Below are 22,366 nucleotides of genomic sequence, written 5' to 3' on the forward strand. Positions count from 1 at the left end.
CCCCTGCTGCTTAAACAGTTTATGGTCTGTATCACACGCATGCAGCTCAGAGTAATCAGCCAGAGATTCAGAGCTTTCTGCAGTTTGGTGTTTAAAACAGCTGCAGTTGGTTGTGGACAAAAACCTTTATTTATGATTCAGATTACACTGACTGCATGTGAGCCACATGTTAATGTCGCTGCATGGCTGAAGAAATAAAAGGAGTTCAGGTGTTTGTACGAGGAGCTGCTGAAAAAACTGCAGTCACGTTATCTCCCAAAGCTTCATTTATTTCAGTAAGGTTACAAAGGAAACGCATCGCATGTTGAAATATCTCAGATTTGTCTTTCCGAGTTTTATTCCTGCACCCGTTTCCTCCCAAACATCAGTTTCGACCTTTTATCTGGACTGGAGTCTGTTCTGGTCCAACAGAGTCCTGCCTGAAACCAGTTTGTTTTTGTGTCTGTGCCACTAGTCGTCAGGCAACAAACTGACACAAGAGGAAAAACAGCAAAGATCCCCCAAAGGAAAGGAGATGGGGAGATGCCTAATGAGGCACCGTTAGAGACCTTAGAGGGGAGGCAGGTGGGAGAGAGTTGCTCAGGTGTGTCACTACTCAGAGAAGAGCACACCCGAGCAGCAGCAATCTGCTCCGTCTGCCTGAACTGGACTGAAACTGGACCTGGGCCAACAACTCTGTATTCTTCTTCTTCGTGGACTTTGATGGCCGGACTGATCCTGAGCTGCTGAGACATCACGGGTCGGTACCTTTCAGACTTTTAAACTGGATCAGTGCTAGGGTCCTGTACCCAGCTCATTTACAGTTTAGAATGTAGTTTATCTCAGAGCAATCAGTTTATTATAAGAGTGAAAACTGTTTATTTACATTTTTAAGATTTCGTTTTCCATTCAAACCCATTTCCATTTTTCCTCTATGGTTTGTTTTTGTTATTGCTTGTTATAAATCTACGTGAGTGTGACAGAGAGACCTGTCAGGCATGAACCAGGCTGTGAAGACCAGAAAGTATTTGTGAAGAAGGGTAAAAGCACAAATACACAAATCCTTTGCTGTCTGTGATCCACCATGTAGGATGTTTCCAGGAGGAAAAAGCAAATCCAGTGTAGGAAACGTTGTTTGGCTCCGTGTCCCCACACGACTGCAAGGATTTTAAATCTGGTTTGTGTTAAACAACTTCTACAATTTAAACTCAGCATTTCAATTAAAAAATAAACTACCTGTAGCATTTAAAGTAAAAGTACTCGGAACAATTATACACATTCTTCAAATGCTCTTCACAGTAACACTTTCATCTACTGATATCAGATTTCTATTTTAAAAAAACTCCAATACTGAAAACCAAGATCTATGCTACGCTAGATCTTGGTTTTCAGTATTGGAGATCTGCTTTTTTAGTACAAGTGTACTTAAGTAAAGCACTTGAGCAGCGGCAAAATACATGCAGACCCATACACACCAAAAACATTCCTTTTAGGAATGAAGCTAGCTAGCTAACACTGAAGAAACTGCTTGAGCTTCCTACACTACGAGTTTCATTAGTCTGTCTATCCCAGGCTTCACGTTTTAATGGAGCCATCCAACCGTCTTACTGCTCGGCATCAGCTGGGGGGCGTGCTCCTGGACCAAATCATGAAATGAGGTGGGGTGAGGCGGGGCCAGAAGCTAACTGGATTTATTCCTCCTTGCCAAAAAGAAAACAAAACTAATGTTGGTAAACAAATGTTATTTCTGTCAACGATCCTTAAAGTGGACTTTTCTCCCCCTTACGCCGTCCCTGCTACGATGTGCCAAGCTGTCAGCCAACAGTCAAAAACATGAATGAAAAAGCAGCCAAAGAAGAAGTTTAAAGGAGCTTCCTCAAAGCCTGAAAAACAACTGCTCAAGACCACTTTAAAAGTCACCAGGAAGTTGAGCTATAAAAAAAACCTGAGGGATGGCTCAAGAATTTACACACATTAAAAAAAACCAAAGATGCGCTGTGTGGTGGGTCTTTGTCCGGTTCTTACTGGTTTCTATGGTTCCAGTTGAGATGGGCTGTCTGGGCGGCAAAACAGATGAAGAACGACTGGATGAAAAGGCAAAGAGAGAAGCAAATAAGAAGATTGAGAAGCAGCTGCAGAGGGAACGACAGACGTACAAAGCTACACACAGACTCTTACTGCTTGGTGAGATGCCGCCGTCTCTTTCAATCTATTTTTGTTTGAGCAATTTCAGAATTAACTTTAAAAAGTAGTTCCAAATATGGGGCACAATAAGGCTATGTTAGGCTTTCTGTCACAGTAGCACCGTCATGTCACCAGATTTTGGGTCCTCTGACAAAGCTTATATAATATTTTGAACTTTAGCCAAACATTTAGTTACCCAACAATAAATTATGACAATACTTGACATCTCTAATCAGACTTTAGCTCTTGAGCTCGTCACCCATGAAAGCTATGAGACTCCATGTGTTTACACCAGTAGGTGATATAAGAAGAAAAAAGCAGCCACTCATTTTATCCACTAAAACCTGGCTCAGCTTTCTGAATATTATGTGTGAGGAAAACCATGTTGACTGTAAGGATCGCATCTGTCCATCCATCTCTCTGTAACTGTAGGTGCAGGAGAATCGGGTAAAAGCACCATTGTCAAACAGATGAGGATTCTTCATGTGGACGGCTTTAATGCTGAGTGAGTTTATTAAAGCCATTAGCACATACACATTCGTACACGCATGCATACATCACAGTGTACATAACCAGTAGGTGTTGGCTCATGGAAACCTACGTCATGAAGCTTCTGGCTCAGTCTTTGTGCTGATGTTAATCCCAGGCTAGGTTGAAACTCTGCTGTTATTGAGTGAGCAGTGCGTCTGGGACTTAGGCACTCTGCCTCTCATGTGCAGTAGACACTGCACCCTTTTCTATCTGAGAATCAGAAGTTGGACTTCTCATTCCCACTGCTTTACCAATGCACCCGGTGCTAAAAGAATCACATAATCCACAAAGTGCAGAGAGATCAAAGCAGATCCCTCCATCACTTGGATACGCCATGAAGTTCTATGAACAGACTGACAAAAGGCGAGTCTGGCAGAGCCCACCAAGAATGAATAGGATGCAGAACATAGCTAGTAAGGTAAACATACAGTGGGGCAAAAAAGTATTTAGTCAGCCACTGATTGTGCAAGTTCCCCCACCTAAAATGATGACACAGGTCAGTAATTTGCACCAGAGGTACACTTCAACTGTGAGAGACAGAATGTGGAAAAAAAAAATCCATGAATCCACATGGTAGGATTTGTAAAGAATTTATTCGTAAATCAGGGTGGAAAATAAGTATTTGGTCAATAACAAAAATACAACTCAATACTTTGTAACATAACCTTTGTTGGCAATAACAGAGGTCAAACGTTTACTATAGGTCTTTACCAGGTTTGCACACACAGTAGCTGGTATTTTGGCCCATTCCTCCATGCAGATCTTCTCGAGAGCAGTGATGTTTTGGGGCTGTCGCCGAGCAACACGGACTTTCAACTCCCGCCACAGATTTTCTATGGGGTTGAGGTCTGGAGACTGGCTAGGCCACTCCAGGACTTTCAAATGATTCTTACGGAGCCACTCCTTTGTTGCCCGGGCGGTGTGTTTTGGATCATTGTCATGTTGGAAGACCCAGCCTCGTTTCATCTTCAAAGTTCTCACTGATGGAAGGAGGTTTTGGCTCAAAATCTCACGATACATGGCCCCATTCATTCTGTCCTTAACACGGATCAGTCGTCCTGTCCCCTTGGCAGAAAAACAGCCCCATAGCATGATGTTTCCACCCCCATGCTTCACAGTAGGTATGGTGTTCTTGGGATGCAACTCAGTATTCTTCTTCCTCCAAACACGACGAGTTGAGTTTATACCAAAAAGTTCTACTTTGGTTTCATCTGACCACATGACATTCTCCCAATCCTCTGCTGTATCATCCATGTGCTCTCTGGCAAACTTCAGACGGGCCTGGACATGCACTGGCTTCAGCAGCGGAACACGTCTGGCACTGCGGGATTTGATTCCCTGCCGTTGTAGTGTGTTACTGATGGTGACCTTTGTTACTTTGGTCCCAGCTCTCTGCAGGTCATTCACCAGGTCCCCCCGTGTGGTTCTGGGATCTTTGCTCACCGTTCTCATGATCATTTTGAGCCCCAGATCGAGGGAGATTATCAGTGGTCTTGTATGTCTTCCATTTTCTGATGATTGCTCCCACAGTTGATGTTTTCACACCAAGCTGCTTGCCTATTGTAGATTCACTCTTCCCAGTCTGGTGCAGGTCTACAATACTTTTCCTGGTGTCCTTCGAAAGCTCTTTGGTCTTGGCCATGGCGGAGTTTGGAGTCTGACTGTTTGAGACTGTGGACAGGTGTCTTTTATACAGATGATGAGTTCAAACAGGTGCCATTCATACAGGTAACGAGTGGGGGACAGAAAAGCTTCTTACAGAAGACGTCACAGGTCTGTGAGAGCCAGAGATTTTCCTTGTTTGAGGTGACCAAATACTTATTTTCCACCCTGATTTACCAATAAATTCTTTACAAATCCTACCATGTGAATTCATGGATTTTTTTTTTTTCACATTCTGTCTCTCACAGTTGAAGTGTACCTCTGGTGCAAATTACTGACCTCTGTCATCATTTTAGGTGGGGGAACTTGCACAATCGGTGGCTGACTAAATACTTTTTTGCCCCACTGTATATGGTACAGGGACTGGATAGTTAACCCTACACTACTGATGCACCCTCAGCAGGACACAGGACACCCTGTTTCCACACCACAAAGCACATGAAGGTTGGCTGTGAAAACTTTCATGCATCCTTAAATATAGTTATGCTTCTGCTAAACCAACACATCTAAAAGAAAAGTTTGAAACTGCACAAAGCAGATCCACTTGCTTTAAAGCATCAGCTGACTGCAGTGCGATTGGTTAAATACATAACCCTGGCCAATAGGCATGATGTATAGGTCTTAGACAGAACCATGGTTTTCTCCAAACATGCGCATTATAAAAAAACAAATATCTTGACTTTGGTATTGTATAAAAGTGTAAGTGTTCTGGTTTAATACGATGCAGCTTTGCAAACTGTCCATACCTGTTCAGTCTTTGGGGTGAATTTGCTGGGATGTCCATTCCTAGGAAAATTGTCAGTAAGTAAAATGTTATTTATATAGCACGTTTCTAGATAGAAAGATCACAAAGTGCTTCACAAAGTATAAAACAAAAACTGTCAGCTGTCTTCCGCTTGTGAAAAATCCTTAAAAATGTTTAAGGATAGTGACTCGGTAGATGCTGGAGTCACTATATTTAATCCCTCATTAATGTCAAAGTGTTTATTATTATAATAAGTGTTTTTTGGATCAATATTTCTAATAATGACATCATCACAGGTGGAGACGCCCAGATGTGTCTCTGTTTGTGACTTGAATTGGAATAAAGTTTTATCTTGTGGAGTGTAGCTTGAATGACAAGACGTTGGGTGTAGATGGAGACTGAGGACTAAACAAACTGCAGCTGAACATGTTCAGACTCTTGAGGCATCAGGATGTTTTACCTGAGCCAGTTTTCATGTTGGTCTTTCAGGGAGAAGCAGCAAAAGGTTCAGGACATCAGGAAGAACGTGAAGGACGCCATCGTGGTGAGTGACATGATGGCGAACACAGAACCTCAGTAATTGGTTCAAACATTTGAAAAACAATTTCCAGTTGGAGGTTAATCACAGGTGGTGACGGACAGCTGGAGCAAGTGTGTGTGTGTGTGTTTGTTTTAGACAATTGTGTCAGCTATGACTATTCTGGCTCCGCCCATTCCCCTGGGTAACCCTGGTAACCAGTTCAGAGCGGACTACATCAAGAGCATCGGTCCTCTGTCTGACTTTGAATACACCGAGGTAACACACACACACACACACACACACACACACACACACACACACACACACACACACACACACACAGGTGAGGCTGCTTACCTGTAAAGCTGGCGCAGCGAGCATAAGCAGGCGAGTTTCTTTCAGTCCTGCAGGAAATCAGACACGTCACATGACGGTCGGAGGTCGTGTGGCGTGTGAACGTTTGACTGGCTGGAAGAAAGAAGTTGTTAAAGGTGTTTCTGTTTTAAAGGTTGACGCTGGTGGATTTGAAGTGGGTGACATCACTGGGGTGTGATTGTTGTGTGAATTGTCAAAAGGATTTTCTTCACCACTCTGTGTAAAGATCAGTTTGTGTTTAAGTTTCCAGCCATCACAGAAATATAAATAATCACTGAAAGCGATGAAGTTAATCCAACATCTCCGTATTGTCACCTCGTGACCAATGGTCAGGACTTCCTGCAGGACAGGTGAGACCAAGGTGTGACACATACAGGCAGCTCGGCTGAAGCTGTCTGCAGTCGTCAGCAGCTAAGAGAAGACTTACCTGATTACAGGTGAGCTGCACCTTTAAAGCAGCACCAGGAGACCTGCTTTAAATCTTGTTTGTTTTAATGATGTTAATGACATGATGTAACGGCTTCACCTCAGCCGCACACACACCTGCCTCAGGGAATCACCTGAGGCCTCATTATCCAAACAGTGGAGTCTCTGAAGACTCAGACTCAAAACAAATGTCTTCCTGCGTTGCTTCACTCTCACACGCTTCACGGCGCAGTCACTGCTGTCCAGTCAGCCGACATCGCCCTGCCAACGTGTCAGCCGCCCTAAAAATATTAAACTGTGGAAATCACAGCTCCTCCTCAGTAGATTAGGTGTGGACGCTACTGTAATAACCAGCAACATGAGCTCTGTTCATCCAGCCTTCAGTCAGCACCACATGATTTATAAATGATAAAATCAACTACCTGTGAGTTCATGTTTAACAACATCTGCCCACTGACATACCAGTGTGGCCGGAGGGTTACAGAGCTGTGACATTCTACTGCGTAGACAGGAAGCCTGGGTTTGAACGGCAAACACGTGAAAATGAATGAAATAAACTACCTTTGTGTCCCGAACTGGATCAAGGTTTCAGTGTGACGGGATCACTTTAGTGCTGCAGCAGTGAGTTCATGTTAAACCAGGAAAGACTGTCCACTTTACTGTCTGTAGCAGGAAGTGCTGCACTGAAACAGCTGTTAGCTGTGAGGTTGGTGTTTGTGTACGAGGAGTGTGGAGGTGGAGAGCCTGTTTGAGTCCCCAGACCGACGGCTGGAGTCCGACACTCCAGTTTTTCCCTGCAACACCGGGTGTATCGAGCCAATCAGCTGGGCAAAGCAGATGATCAGCTATCAGTGCTACTTTATGCTATAAATGAGTCTCTTAGCCAACACAACCAAACAGTTTACAGCATCACAGGTTATCACACAGCACAAAATATTTCCTACTGAAACACAATCATGCTAACATCCATCAGCATGTCCACAGGGAAAAAAATCTCCATGTTACGGTCTCATCACATTTGACTTTGCTTTTCCTCACTTCTGATATGAAGTCGTCCAGTCAGTCAGACGATGTAAGGGAAAACACATCTCCAAAAAGTGTGCCGTCTCTTCCTCGTTGTCTACGCCCTTTTCCCCCTGCAGATATGCTGATGGATTTCACAATCATGCTTCGACAGGAAACGTCAAAGCTAAACTTTTGATCTTTCAGGAGTTCTTTGAGCATGCTCAGAAGCTGTGGGAGGACGACGGTGTGAAGGCGTGCTTTGAGCGTGCCAATGAATATCAGCTGATTGACTGCGCTCAGTAGTAAGACACTCACATTCACATGTTCCAGTCTTTGTGAGGGCCTTCATTACACCCAGGGCACTGGCACACCTCAGCACAGATACCGCTTCTGACCCTCACTCATGTTACAACTTGGTTCAAAAGCATAAATGTGGAGACTGAGACCAGAGCTTGAAGAAGCATGGGTTTGACTTTAAATTACAAAAGAAGTTAGCTGTATCATTTGGTAACCCAAAGATTCTCAGGCATCCCATTGGCAGGTGTAGTCAGTTCACAATCAAACATAGGCCCCACCTGAATGCTACTGCACTGTCACTGCAAAGAGAACTGTGTCCTCATAAAGATATACAAACCATCACACACTCTGCAATCTCAGTGGACCAATCACAACACTCCTGTACAGCTTCTCATCATTATCTCATCCTGTGTTTCAGCTTCCTGAATCGGCTGGAATCAGTTCGGAGGCCCGATTACTCACCCACCGACCAGGTAACGAACCAGCCAATCAAACAGCAGCACCCAGCATGACTCACCTATTGCTGACTCGCTGTTCTCCTCCTGCAGGACCTGCTGCGCTGCAGAGTTCTGACTTCAGGGATTTTTGAAACCAGTTTTCAGGTGGACAAAGTCAACTTCCAGTAAGTGGAACGACCAGCAGAACAGTTTCACGGACAGGAAATTAGAATCGGAATCAGAAAGGGTTTTACTAGGGGACTAGTAAAAGCGCTATACAAATACAGGCCATTTACCAGGCCAATGTTGAGCAGGTTTACAACATTAGGAAATTGCTGTGGTACTTAGTGCAAACATACTGTCAGACAACGCTGAAATAAACAAAAATAAAAATAAGTGCTAAGTAGATAGATTTATATACATGAGTGCAGGTGGTGATCAGTGCAAACATGGAATGATGCAGTGAACACAGCATAGGGTCATATGTTAGTGGTGCCAACAGTCATGTGGTTATTGTTCATGAGTCCAACAGCAGAGGGGAAGAAACTGTTCTCATGGCGAGAGGTTCTGGTGCGAATGGACCGGAGCCTCCTGCCTGAGGGGAGCAGGTCAAACAGACTGTGTCCAGGGTGAGAACGGTCAGCTGTGAGCTGAGCTGTACGCCCCAGTGTCCTGGAGGCGTACAGGTCCTGCAGAGATGGGAGTCTGCAGCCAATCACCTTCTCAGCAGAGCGCACAACACGCTGCAGTCTCTGTTTGTCCCTGACAGTGGCTCCAGCGTACCACACGGTGATGGAGGAGGTGAGGATGGACTCGATGATTGCAGTGTAGAATTGCGTCATCGTCCGTGTTGGCAGGTTGAATTTCTTCAGCTGCCTCAGGAAGTACATCTCTGCTGGGCTTTCTTTATGACGGAGGTGATGGTGGGCTCCCACTTCAGGTCCTGGGTGATGGTGGTACCCAGGAAGTGGAATGAGTCCACAGTGGTGATGGGGGTGTCAGTCAGGATGATTGGGGGGGGGGCTGTGTGCTTCCTGAAGTCCACAATAATCTCCACTGTCTTCTGGGCGTTCAGCACCAGGTTGTTGTGGCTGCACCAGGGCACCAGACGTTCAACCTCCCTCCTGTAGGCAGACTCGTCCCCGTCCGAGATGAGTCCAATAACGGTGGTGTCATCTGCAAACTTGATTAGCTTGACAGACTGGTGGGTGGAGGTGCAGCAGTTGGTGTACAGGGAGAAGAGCAGAGGAGAAAGAACACAGCCCTGAGGGGAGCTGGTGCTGATGGTCCGGGAGTCCGAGACGTTCTTTCCCAGCCTCACATGCTGCTTCCTGTCCGTCAGGAAGTCAGTGATCCACCGGCAGATGGGATCAGGCACATTCATCTGGGAAAGCTTGCCTTGGAGATGGTCTGGAAGGATGGTGTTGAAGGCAGAGCTGAAGTCCACAAACAGGATCCTGGCGTAGGTTCCTGGGGAGTCCAGATGCTGCAGGATGAAGTGTAGGGCCATGTTGATGGCGTCATCTACAGACCTGTTGGCTCTGTATGCAAACTGCAGGGGGTCCAGGAGGGGGGCCGTAGGGTCTTGAGGTAGGAGAGAACCAGGCGCTCAAATGACTTCATGACCACAGATGTCAGAGCCACAGGTCTGTAGTCATTTAGTCCAGTGATCCTAGGTTTCTTGGGGACAGGGATTATGGTAGAGGACTTGAAGCAGGCAGACACATGACATGCCTGCAGTGACGAGTTGAAAATGCCAGAAAACACTGAGGCCAGCTCGTTTGCACAGTGTCTGAGGGTGGCAGGAGACACACCGTCTGGGCCAGGAGCTTTCCGAGCATTCAGACTCTTAAACTGCTTCCTCACATCTGTTTGAATATGAAGAGTTGTGGTGGGAGGAGGTGGTGTGAAATCCTCTTTTTTGTGGGGTGAGGAGGGGGGTGTTGTAGGTGAAGTGTTTGAAGGTGGTGATGGCTCTATGGAGGGGGGAGAGGTGGGGGAATGAGTGTCCAAAGTGTCTCTATTGTTGGGGCCGTTGGAGGTGTGAAGGCTGCCTGATAGCTCGTCAAAACGGCAGTAAAAGTCGTTAAGGGTGTTGGCCAAGAGCAAGTCATCGGTGGATGGGGGGTTTTAGGCTTGTAGTTGGTGATATTCCTAAAACCTTTCCACACAGAGGCCGAGTCATTCTCTGAGATCTGCTGCTGCATCTTCTCAGAGTGCTGATGTTTAGCAATGTCCACTTCTTTAGTGAACCTGTACTTGGCCTCTCTGTAGCAGTCCCTGTCTCCGCTTCTGAACGCCTTTCTCTTTTCCAGCTACAGCTTTTTGAGTGTAGGAGTAAACCAGGGTTTGTCATTGTTATAACTCACCCTGGTGCGTGATGGCACAATGCTGACCTCACAGAAGTGGATATAGGAGGTGACAGTGTCCGTAAACTCGTCCAAGCTGTTAGAAGCAGCCTTCATTGTGTCCCAGTCTGTAGACTCCAAACACGTGCGAAGCTCCTCCACAGCCTCGTTGCTCCAGTTTTTTTTGGGTTTTTTTTAGCCCTCACGACAGGTTTGGAGAGCTTCAGCCTCTGTCTGTACGCGGGGATTAGGTGGATCATGACGTGGTCAGAAAGTCCGAGTGAACCACGCGATAGACCCCGCTGATCGTGCTGTAACAGTGGTCCAAGGTCCTCTCCTCTCTGGTCGGGCATTTAATATACTGCTTGTATTTGGGAAGCTCTTGGCTCAGATTGGCTTTGTTTGCTTTGTTACTTACTTAATTACTTCTTGTTCCTAAAGAAAACCATAAGCCCCATCAGAGAACCTGATTGTAGATCACTGATGAATAACCACAATGCACTGCTGACAAGTGTTGGGGAGTAATGGAATAGATGTACCGGTGTTACGTATTAAAATGCAAAATATGAGTAACTGTATTCCATTACAGTTACCCTTTAAAAGGTGGTAATCAGAATACAGTTACTTTGTTGAAATAAATGGATTACACGGCGGTATTTCCCTGTGTCATATATTAGGCTATGGCCTCTCTATTTTTGGTAATTCCACACACAGTGGAAACCCAAACAAAACACGCATTAAGAGGCTCTAATGCCCGTGTCTCAATCTCGCGGCCCATGTCACCTCTACTTGCGGCCCAGATAATGATGTGAAGAAATATTTTTCAATTCAATTTTATTTATATAGCGCCAAATCACAACAGTCGCCTCAAGGCGCTTTATATTGTAAGGTAGAGCCTAAAATAATACAGAGAAAATACAGAGAAAAAACCCAACAATCATATGACCCCCTATGAGCAAGCACTTTGGCGACAGTGGGAAGGAAAAACTCCCTTTTAACAGGAAGAAACCTCCGGCAGAACCGGGATCAGGGAGGGGTGGGGCCATCTGCTGTGATTAGTTGGGGTGAGAGAAGGAAAACAGGATGAAGACAATCTGTGGAAGAGAGACAGAGATTAATAACAAGTATGATTCAGTGCAGAGAGGTCTATTAATACAGTGGGGCAAAAAAGTATTTAGTCAGCCACCGATTGTGCAAGTTCCCCCACTTAAAATGATGACAGAGGTCAGTAATTTGCACCAGAGGTACACTTCAACTGTGAGAGACAGAATGTGAAAAAAAAAATCCATGAATTCACATGGTAGGATTTGTAAAGAATTTATTCGTAAATTAGGGTGGAAAATAAGTATTTGGTCACCTCAAACAAGGAAAATCTCTGGCTCTCACAGACCTGTAACGTCTTCTGTAAGAAGCTTTTCTGTCCCCCACTCGTTACCTGTATGAATGGCACCTGTTTGAACTCATCATCTGTATAAAAGACACCTGTCCACAGCCTCAAACAGTCAGACTCCAAACTCCGCCATGGCCAAGACCAAAGAGCTTTCGAAGGACACCAGGAAAAGTATTGTAGACCTGCACCAGACTGGGAAGAGTGAATCTACAATAGGCAAGCAGCTTGGTGTGAAAAAATCAACTGTGGGAGCAATCATCAGAAAATGGAAGACATACAAGACCACTGATAATCTCCCTCGATCTGGGGCTCCACGCAAGATCTCATCCCGTGGGGTCAAAATGATCATGAGAACGGTGAGCAAAGATCCCAGAACCACACGGGGGGACCTGGTGAATGACCTGCAGAGAGCTGGGACCAAAGTAACAAAGGTCACCATCAGTAACACACTACAACGGCAGGGAATCAAATCCCGCACTGTCAGACGTGTTCCGCTGCTGAAGCCAGTGCATGTCCAGGCCCGTCTGAAGTTTGCCAGAGAGCACATGGATGATACAGCAGAGGATTGGGAGAATGTCATGTGGTCAGATGAAACCAAAGTAGAACTTTTTGGTATAAACTCAACTCGTCGTGTTTGGAGGAAGAAGAATACTGAGTTGCATCCCAAGAACACCATACCTACTGTGAAGCATGGGGGTGGAAACATCATGCTATGGGGCTGTTTTTCTGCCAAGGGGACCGGACGACTGATCCGTGTTAAGGACAGAATGAATGGGGCCATGTATCGTGAGATTTTGAGCCAAAACCTCCTTCCATCAGTGAGAACTTTGAAGATGAAATGAGGCTGGGTCTTCCAACATGACAATGATCCAAAACACACCGCCCGGGCAACAAAGGAGTGGCTCCGTAAGAATCATTTGAAAGTCCTGGAGTGGCCTAGCCAGTCTCCAGACCTCAACCCCATAGAAAATCTGTGGCGGGAGTTGAAAGTCCGTGTTGCTCGGCGACAGCCCCAAAACATCACTGCTCTCGAGAAGATCTGCATGGAGGAATGGGCCAAAATACCAGCTACTGTGTGTGCAAACCTGGTAAAGACCTATAGTAAACGTTTGACCTCTGTTATTGCCAACAAAGGTTATGTTACAAAGTATTGAGTTGTATTTTTGTTATTGACCAAATACTTATTTTCCACCCTGATTTACGAATAAATTCTTTACAAATCCTACCATGTGGATTCATGGATTTTTTTTTTCCACATTCTGTCTCTCACAGTTGAAGTGTACCTCTGGTGCAAATTACTGACCTGTGTCATCATTTTAGGTGGGGGAACTTGCACAATCGGTGGCTGACTAAATACTTTTTTGCCCCACTGTACATAGTGAGTGAGAAAGGTGACTGGAAAGGAAACACCCAATGCATCATGGGAAGCCCCGGCAGCCTACGTCTATTGCAGCATAACTAAGGGAGGATTCAGGGTCACCTGGTCCAGCCCTAACTATATGCTTTAGCAAAAAGGAAAGTTTTAAGCCTAATCTTAAAAATTTTAAAAATCATTATTCAAAAAAAAAATTTTAATGAGGGGAAATAGGCAGAGCTTTCCAGGCTCTGCTCGACTACTCATCACCTTGACAATAATCGACTGGTAAGACTCGACTGTACACTGTGTTCGTGTTTTCCTCCCAAACAATAAGTTCAGTTGGAGCAGCCTTTCAATGCCTCTCTGTGTCTCTCGCAAAGTCGACCCAGACAACAAAGTAAAGCTAGTTTTCAGCTACAAGCCCAACACGAACCCGACGTATTAGCCAGAGGTCCCTTTACTATGGTTCGGAGCCGCGGACCTGTTTTATATACGTGCCAAACAGTTTTCTATACGAGATTGCTGCAAAAAGTGCAGCCTTACCTAATGTCCACCTACTGTTACTCATTTATATTAAGATTTAAACATCTAGCTGGTGTTGGTATGGAGAGTAACCTTCAGTAATAGTAATAAATCACACAGCAATTGGACATTCATGTACTATTCAAAACACGTTACTCTCATTGAGTAACGTAACAGAATAAATTACAAACTACATTTTGGGGCATGTAGTCGGTAGTGGAATACATTTTTAAAGTAACCTTCCCATCACTGATGCTGACAGACAGCTCTAACCGTGTTTGTGTGTGTCAGTATGTTTGATGTAGGAGGACAGCGGGACGAACGCAGGAAGTGGATTCAGTGCTTCAATGGTGAGGAAAAAACAGATTCTTTATCGATCGAGCCTGAAAGCAGCAGGGAGTTTGATGTGTGTGTGCACTTGCGTCCAGATGTGACCGCCATCATCTTCGTGGCAGCGAGCAGCAGCTACAACATGGTGATCCGTGAGGACAACTCCACCAATCGGCTGCGAGAATCTCTGGACCTCTTCAGATCCATCTGGACCAACAGGTTCTCTGACTGACTGAAGTTGCCAATTACACTCTGATTGGCTGCCTTAAACAGGGCAGGGATAGCTCAGTAGGTAGAGTGGTGGCCCCATGATCGGGAGGTCGGGGGTTCGATTCCCCTGAACCGTCCCTACACACTGCTCCCTGGGCGCCCAATGGCTGCCCACTGCTTCACTGAGTGAATGGGTTAAATGCAGAGAGGGATTTTCCCCACGGGGACCAATAAAGTACACTTTCTTCTTCTTCTTTCTTCTAAACACTTCCTACCAACTGAGTACATGTAGTTGACTGTCCTGTTCTCTGATTGGCCGTAGGTTCCTGAAGACTATTTCAGTGATCCTCTTCCTGAACAAACAGGATGTTCTTGCTGAGAAGATTCTGGCTGGAAAGTCGAAGCTGGAGGATTATTTCCCAGAATATAACAACTACCAGCTTCCTGCTGATGGTAAATATCCAAAGAGTGTGGAAAGTTAATGTCCTTGTCTCAAAGGTTTGCACTGAATTTCAAACTTGCTGCTCCTTCCTCCTGGAATAGGCTGCAGAATGTGCAGGAGACTTAAGGTTTGACTGAGTTTAAGGCCATTTTAAATGAGCTGAATGCAGTTAATTCAGGATGCAAATGGTTTTTCCTGAATATTATTAGCTTTGTTTCTGGCCTTGGAGCGTTGCTTCTGAAGGCTTATTGTGACTGAAGTCTGTACGTGATTTTTCTCCCCCCCCCCCCCCCCCCCCTCTTTGTGTGATTGACTGCTGTATGACTTGTGTGTATATATATGTGTAGCTTACGCCTGTAATGCTGTCATTCTTGGTTGGGACTTTTAATCTTGAGACTTTTTATTTTTTCCTGGTTGAATAAACACAAATTGAAATCTGTCCCACCAACACGTGAGTGCGCCTCGAGCATGTGAACACACCTCTTGACCATGCACACTTGTTTTAGCTGTTCCAGACACTGATGAAGACCCCAAAGTGATGAGGGCCAAGTTCTTCATCAGAGATGAGTTTCTGGTAAAATCGCTTCCCGCCTTGACATCACGCTATCACACGATGGCGTGTTCAGACTAACATGCGACTCCCGTTTCAGAGGATCAGTACAGCGAGTGGTGACGGCAAACATTACTGCTACCCTCACTTCACCTGTGCTGTTGACACCGAGAACATCCGCCGTGTCTTCAACGACTGCCGTGACATCATCCAGCGGATGCACCTGCGGCAGTATGAACTGCTCTGACTGCTGGGCGCTGCCTGGCCCCGGCCACTCTGAAGAAGCCGATAAGTAATGGAAGCAGATAGCCGATCAATGCTCATAGCGTTTGTGATATTTATTAGTGATTATAGATTAGGACAGACTCTTATTAGCTGTGTGTTCCATGTTCTTTATGTCCTGCAGGGCATTGTGGTCAGAATTATTGGCATGGCAGCAATGTGTCATGTGGGAGGAGGTGGAGTCTGGAAATCTATTTTTACATGTTATTTGTGTTATCTTTGCTCTGATTGGCTGATCCATTTGAATAATTAAACACCTTTGTTTACCTGTGAACTTGGGGTCAAAGGTCAGTCTTTATTCAGAAGCTGTTCAAATGTTTTTATTTGTTATTCAGAGAGCTAAGTGTTTACCTGCAGGTTGCCAGGTGTGTCCTGGCTCTGCTACGCCACGGTAACCTATAGACTCAAGATTCATGTCCACAGCAGATAGAATATAACGTGACAGGAAACGACTCTGTCTTCTAATCTGAAGACTCTTTCCAATTAATTTCCAAATTAAAATTCAGGGATCTTTCCCTTTTAAAAAAAAAAAACCAAAAAAAAAAACCTCTTCACATTTTAAGAGCTTCACGTTGTTGATTTTGAACACTTTCTCAGAAACACAAGCTGTGACGATGTTTTCACTCTTTGAGAAGCAACAGCACACAGAGAAACTGGGGACTTTGAAGTGAGACCAGATTGTTCAGCTTTCTGCTCCTGAACAACTATAACATATCTTTATGGTTTGATCCAAATGAAACATACAAATAAAATTTTTATTTTTTATTTTTGTTGCTGATCTTCAGATGACAGTGCATCTAAATAAAGGGCACAGAGACACAGAACTACTACTCTGTCATTAAAAGAGTTAGGAGAGAGTAATGTAGCTTACTGCCAACATGTAGATGAAAATGAGCTGATGGTAACTAACCTCAGGCTGGCAGTATTATACCTGCTGGCTTTAATGCCACAAACTAGCCAGGTGAGCAGGTGCAGATGACTCTGCCGGCTTGAGGACTCTGATCACCAGAGCAGGTACGAAGCACTAAAGTGATCTCGTTTATCCTCAGTCTTTACTAAAAACATCTAAAAACAATAAACTGTGAGAGGATGAGATAACTGAGCTATGCTGCAGAATCATGTACGTGTGTCTGGATTCTGACTGCCACCAGGTGAGAGGCATGTGTACCTGAGTGTGTCACCTGCTCATCACCAGGCACACCTTTACTATCCCATAGTTTGGGCTGTGGGAGAACAGAGATATCTTTGAACCTTCTTCCTGTAACAGCGCCACTTGAACTTAGGACAGGTACTTTATCAGCTGGTTTATACCTGCACAACTAAGCACGCAACACTGCCCCCTGATGGTGAAGCTTCTCTTAAATTCTCTGATTAAACATTCTCACATTAAACATTTCCTGTGGTCCGAGTCAGCTGATGGCTTTGTAAAGTTTCACATAGGATAAGGTCAGATCATGTGAACGCCATAAATGAATGCAGTGATGGGAAAACAAATGCGAGTCTGACTTAAATGGGCTAAACACCATAGGTGTGAAAACACCCCAAGACTGTAATTGGAGTATTCTCAGTAATCTGAGTAATCTTCATGTAAACAGTTGGTTTTTATGCTGTGTTGTGGACTGAATATTTTTAAGTATCGGAGTACCTGTAACAGCTGTTACCATGGTTACTGCTCATCATGTACTAATGTTCAATCGACTTGAAATAATCCACTTCCTGTACAGATGTTTCTAACATGGTCGGCAGGTCAGAAGGGTCTGTGGCCACATTTTCTACAGGTGCACCAGATCTTCTGAACTAGTCAAAAGTAAGTGGACAGACCGACATGATCTGTCACTCTGTCTTCCAGTGAGTCAGAGAATGACTCATGACCTGTATGTGATGCCAGTGATGTTTAAAAAGAAAAGAAAAAGCTTTTATTCTGAAGAGTATTACATTTTTATTTCGCCTGTAAAGTCAGACAGGTACAGACAGGTGGGACATTCGGGCTCTGTGCCTCCTTCACCAACTCCAGTAACAGGTGAGCACATCTGTCAAGATTTCTTCTTCTCTGTTATTATTAACTGCAGGTGACCTCACGGTGTGTTCAAAGCTCTCTGTGTAAAAACTGCTTTTCTGGAACCACTCCTCTGTCCGTCCACTGTTCTGGTCACAGAGATCCATGCAGTTCTCTGAGATCCTGACTGCGTGTCGCTCGGATGGTGCGCCTGCTGAATTTGGACTAGTTGCAGCTGGATAGTGTAGTGGTAAAACTACACACCTCTGGAGTGCAGGTCACAAATTCAGTTCCCACCCAGTATCCAGTAAGGGTTCTGGCTAGATCCCTCATTCTAAAAACCAGCCCTGGAGTGACGCGGCTATGTCTGCAGCCTGTCCGCAGTTCAGGACACAAGCATTTCACCACATGTTCACTATATGTTGTACTGTGTATGTGACAAATAAAATCTGTGTCTGATAAAAGGGTGGAAATAGAACGATAGTGGCGTTCACGAGAATGGGACATAAAAAAAAAAGTTTAACGTTTGCAGCCTGTCTGTGTTTTTCCAACACTGGCTTTCACCTCCAGTCTCTGATGTTAGAGGGCGCTCTCCTGCGCGCCTGGTGGAGGCAGTGTTGCCAACTAAGCAAGTTTGTCGCTATATTTAGCGAGTTTTCAGACCCCCTTAGCGACTTTTTTTCTAAAAAGCGACTAGCGATAAATCTAGCGGCTTTTTCTGGTATTATTGGAGACTTATTTATGACGACTTTTTGACGTGAAAGTGCGTATCGCTCTTAGTCTCAATAAGCAGCGGTGCTGCCGTGGGCACCTCGCCCGTTCCAAAGCGCTCACGGGCGGAGGTAGTCCTCCCCCAGCTGCTATCAGGGCAGAAGATGTTCACACCTATGCGTCCAAACTGCAAATGAATTGCGCATGAGCGAAGCCGCTGCTCCTGGACTGACTGTAACGCAGTCAATTCTTTTACTCTTATGCTGTTTTATGGATCACAAGGTTTAAAACTACTTATAAACCAGAGGCGGAGCCAGACATTTGAAACACCCGGGGCTTAGCCCTAAAGGGTAGTATGCATGTGGGATTTTATTTTATTTATTTATTTATTTTTTTTTTGGGGGGGGGGGGTTTAGAAATGACTGAAAGATTAATTGGCTCTGTTTTGAGTTTTGTTCAAAAAAGTGACTTCATATGGGGAAAAATATATATCACATATGCAGGACACCTTAAACTAGTTTTTTAATTAAGCAGCAAGGCAGAACAAAGTCGGGGCTGTATCAAGACACGAGGACTAAACCCCAATTCAACCAGACCCAGAACTGATCCAGAATTAAAACAGGACTACAACAGTTCAAAATCAGGACTACTGAGGACTTAACCAAGACAGAACCACAATCAGAACTAGATGATAGACCTGCACTACACTTATTTTTTTTAATTCTACCAAAGTCCACTATTTAGATTGAGAAAAGTTTATATAATTATTTAGCCTTGTTGTGCAAACAAGCCTGCATAACTTAATAAATACAGAATTTGAAAAATAACAAACCTAAAAAGAAACACTAGGTACGAGATACATGAGTACCTATGATACGGTGATACTTTTGGTAAACAACCATTTGACTAACATGTCTGTCTCACCTGCTCTTGTTCATCTCTGTTCTGTCCTCATTCTCCATCTCCCTCTCTGTTCCTCTCTCCCTCTTTGTGCTGACAATCATCAAATATACAGTTGAAACCAGATATTTACATGCTCTTCAGATAAAAACACAAACACTTATTTAAGGTAAAACCTCAAATTAGACTAAATGTTTAATTTATATTTGTTAAATTTAAGAGTAAAGAGAGAAACTATCTGTATTTCTTAATTGCAAATGACACCCAAATTGTATTCAAAATTGAGCCACACTTATGGAGCTCCACAATTCTTTTCCTGGTGTTTTGGTTGACATCTCTTGATTTTCCCATGTTAAAGAAACAGGCTCTGTGTTTTGCCTTATATGCATCCACAGCTGTGCCACCAATTTACTCACATGGACTCTACTAACCTATCAGAAGCTTCTTCAGCTCAGAATGGAATCGTCTGGAGTTTTCATATTAATTAACAATAAACTTAGTGTATATGTACTCCTACATTTGATGAAAGTGATAAAAATAGAAGCTCTGTCTCTCTTTATTCTGACATTTAACTAATTCAAAATATATTTCAATATTTATCTAAAACAAAAGTTTACTCTAAATTGATGTTGTACAGTAAAAATGTTTTATGTTTTCTCCCTAAAGAGTATGTAAATATCTGGTTACAAATGTGAATATCCTGCTGTGTACTGAAATTCCTCTTGTTTTGCATAGAAATATACTGAACAACATACAAAGCATAATATATAAAATAACATTTACCTGAGTTTTTTCTTTGAAAGAACCCTCTAATGTCCATTCTTATATTTCAGTACATAACTGAAACCGATTTAGTCGGGGAGGGTAAGAACTGAAAATATGAAATAAACACACGTAAGCTAAGACTCTCTAAAAAAATAGCATTTGTTCGGCTTTTCATTTCGCCATTTGTTGATTCACTTGAAGAGCAAGTAACGTAATATTGGTCAAGTGATCAGTTTGATATCAATCTTTCATGATACACCGTTATATTTACATTATTTGTATGGTACGAATGATTTGCTTTGGTACCTGGTCAATCTTAAGGTCTCCTTAGTATGGCTGACTCCGTTTCTCCAACAGCGCACTCACAGGCAGCAGCTGCCCCGCCCTCTCGCTCAGTCGCTTAGTGCCTGAGCTCGGATCATACCAATAGAGATTGAAAATGTGACGTCACTCAGGGGTAAAACCGCAAAGAATTCTGGGAACTCGTGGCAAGAGGTACTAGCGCACGCAGGCTTTCAATTGAAATCAGTTATACAGCGATAAAAAGAAACACAAAAAATGGCAAGAAGCTGTTGTATTATTAACTGCAATAGCCGGTCGCATGACAGCCACGGAAAGCCGACGGGTAAAGAGATCGGTTGTTATCGGATTACGTCGTTGAAGAGAAATAGTTCGAGCCGTGTTTCCGAAGTAACGAAGAGGCAACGGGTGGCCTGGATTGCAGCCATTCAAAGAGCAAATATAACGTCCCAGAACACTCCAGCTCACAGGTTAGTCTGCTCCAAGCATTTCCACAAAGGTCAGTCTTCTGTTGTAGTTAATACGTCATTTTTCTTAACATAATTAGTGATATAGGTTACAAGCAAGTCTGGCGCTGAACAGAAATTGTCGCGCTATGCTCCTTTATTTATTGTGCATAAATAGTGAATTGTCCTGACACAATATTGTGTTTCGCTTCTGTTATTACCATGGTACATTGACAAAAACATATACTTTTATTCACAGGATAAAACAGTTGTTTTGTATCACTAATTGCCCAGTGCGATTACAGCATACAATATTATTGTCACTGCTACATTTCTGTGATGCTACCAGAAATTATTTCCACTACTAATTAATTACCATTGACCTCAAAGGTCCTATTAATAAACGGTTAACGAATGTGTATTTATGAAGACGATTTGTGAGACTGGTAAACTTATGATACGTACGATGGTCTTTACTTTCTACACAGTGCATTTCAAGGTCCTGCACCCATCCGTCGGTAAACTGTACCTGGGCTTGTTGCAGTGACCGGAAGTTACTAAACTTCACAAGTGTATGCACTCACTCCAAGAACCGTATAATTATAAATATGAGCGTGGTGAAAGTTGGGCAGCACGCTAACGTATTTTGTCCCTCTGTGTGCTGTAAGGATCTAACACTTTCACTGGTTTGATTTTTTTCCTCGTATCTTTTCTTTGACTTTTCATCAAGTCTGTCTTTGTACAGACCGGCATTGTTCTCCTTCGTTTTGTACAGAACCTTTTTGGGGGGCAAAGAAAAAGCAAGACTTTATTGGAACCGAAGAATGAACGTTTTGCGGTGCTGCAAATGCTTGCATTTGATGCGGTACTTGGATTGTTTTGCCACGAGTTCACGGCATGCAATGAGCGAAAGTCACGTGGTCTGTCAATCTCTATATCAGGGGGGATTCACGCACAGTCGTAAATTCCCACAGTGTGCACTATGTGCTTCGAATATTGTGTGTACTTTTTGTTTTATACAGTTGTCAGCCAGGCATCTAACTATGAAAAAATTACACTCCAAAAGACCCCGGGCTTCTGACAAAACAACCCGGGCTGAAGCCCAGTAAGCCACCCCCACGCTCCGCCCCTGTTATAAACACACACTCACACAGAGTAACTCCACCAGGGTGCTAATTTCAGGTCACTGTTGCTGGTCCAGGCCCGGATAAAGGATCAGGGTTGGAATTGTGACATTTAAAAAAACAATAATTGCTAAAAGAAATGTAATTTTTAGTTCTAAATAAATTCTAAATGCATTTACAACGTTTTCTAATCACTTTATGTCTCTTCAACGATGTTATTTCTCTCTCCAACAACGTGGGTTACAATTACATTAGCATGACCAATTATGCAAATTAGGCAATTACGTCATTTAGCGACTTCTAGCGACTTTTAGGGCAGCCAGTAGCGATTTTCCTTACTGAGGAGTTGGCAACACTGGGCAGAGCCCCCCTTCATGTAAACGCAACATTGCTCCGTCAGCACGAGCCGTTCAGAGGCTCTGCTGTGGTCACGTGACTGCACTGCTTCCAACGCGCGCAAACACATTCGGGGGGACCAAACGGGCGCGTTCGGAGCCCTGTCCACAACAACTGCACTGCGCATGCGCGTCTC

The 22,366-nt window shown here is 44.0% G+C and overlaps 1 protein-coding gene and 1 long non-coding RNA gene across 5 annotated transcripts; one reads left to right on the forward strand and one right to left on the reverse strand.

Annotated features, from left to right (window-relative positions):
• Positions 1-578: 578 nt before the first annotated feature.
• On the forward strand, positions 579-15,858 carry gnal (guanine nucleotide binding protein (G protein), alpha activating activity polypeptide, olfactory type). Of its 4 annotated transcripts, none has more exons than XM_085285766.1 (13): positions 579-739; positions 2,023-2,163; positions 2,596-2,668; positions 5,591-5,645; positions 5,778-5,897; positions 7,632-7,729; positions 8,143-8,197; positions 8,273-8,346; positions 14,070-14,128; positions 14,207-14,327; positions 14,641-14,771; positions 15,267-15,334; positions 15,411-15,858. In XM_085285766.1, the coding sequence occupies exons 2-13, from the start codon at positions 2,028-2,030 to the stop codon at positions 15,555-15,557; spliced, it is 1,137 nt and encodes a 378-aa protein (XP_085141892.1). In that variant the 5' UTR covers positions 579-739; positions 2,023-2,027; the 3' UTR covers positions 15,558-15,858. The 4 variants fall into 4 exon arrangements, with proteins under 4 accessions (XP_085141892.1, XP_085141894.1, XP_085141895.1 ...); XM_085285768.1 differs by lacking the exon at positions 579-739 and adding an exon at positions 975-1,156; XM_085285769.1 differs by lacking the exon at positions 579-739 and having other exon boundaries at positions 1,707-2,163; positions 15,267-15,378; positions 15,413-15,858.
• Positions 15,859-17,506: 1,648 nt separating this feature from the next.
• LOC146567836 (uncharacterized) lies at positions 17,507-22,298 on the reverse strand. The gene is made up of 2 exons (XR_014893722.1): positions 19,983-22,298; positions 17,507-19,292 (listed from the first exon to the last, which is right to left on the reverse strand). It is a non-coding gene; the product is annotated as an uncharacterized LOC146567836 (long non-coding RNA).
• Positions 22,299-22,366: the final 68 nt, after the last annotated feature.

This window comes from Mchenga conophoros, linkage group LG9 (genome assembly GCF_057382185.1).
Source record: "Mchenga conophoros isolate Kocher_MC1m ecotype Shallow Benthic linkage group LG9, M_conophoros_male_GT1.1, whole genome shotgun sequence".
Taxonomy (NCBI): domain Eukaryota; kingdom Metazoa; phylum Chordata; class Actinopteri; order Cichliformes; family Cichlidae; genus Mchenga; species Mchenga conophoros.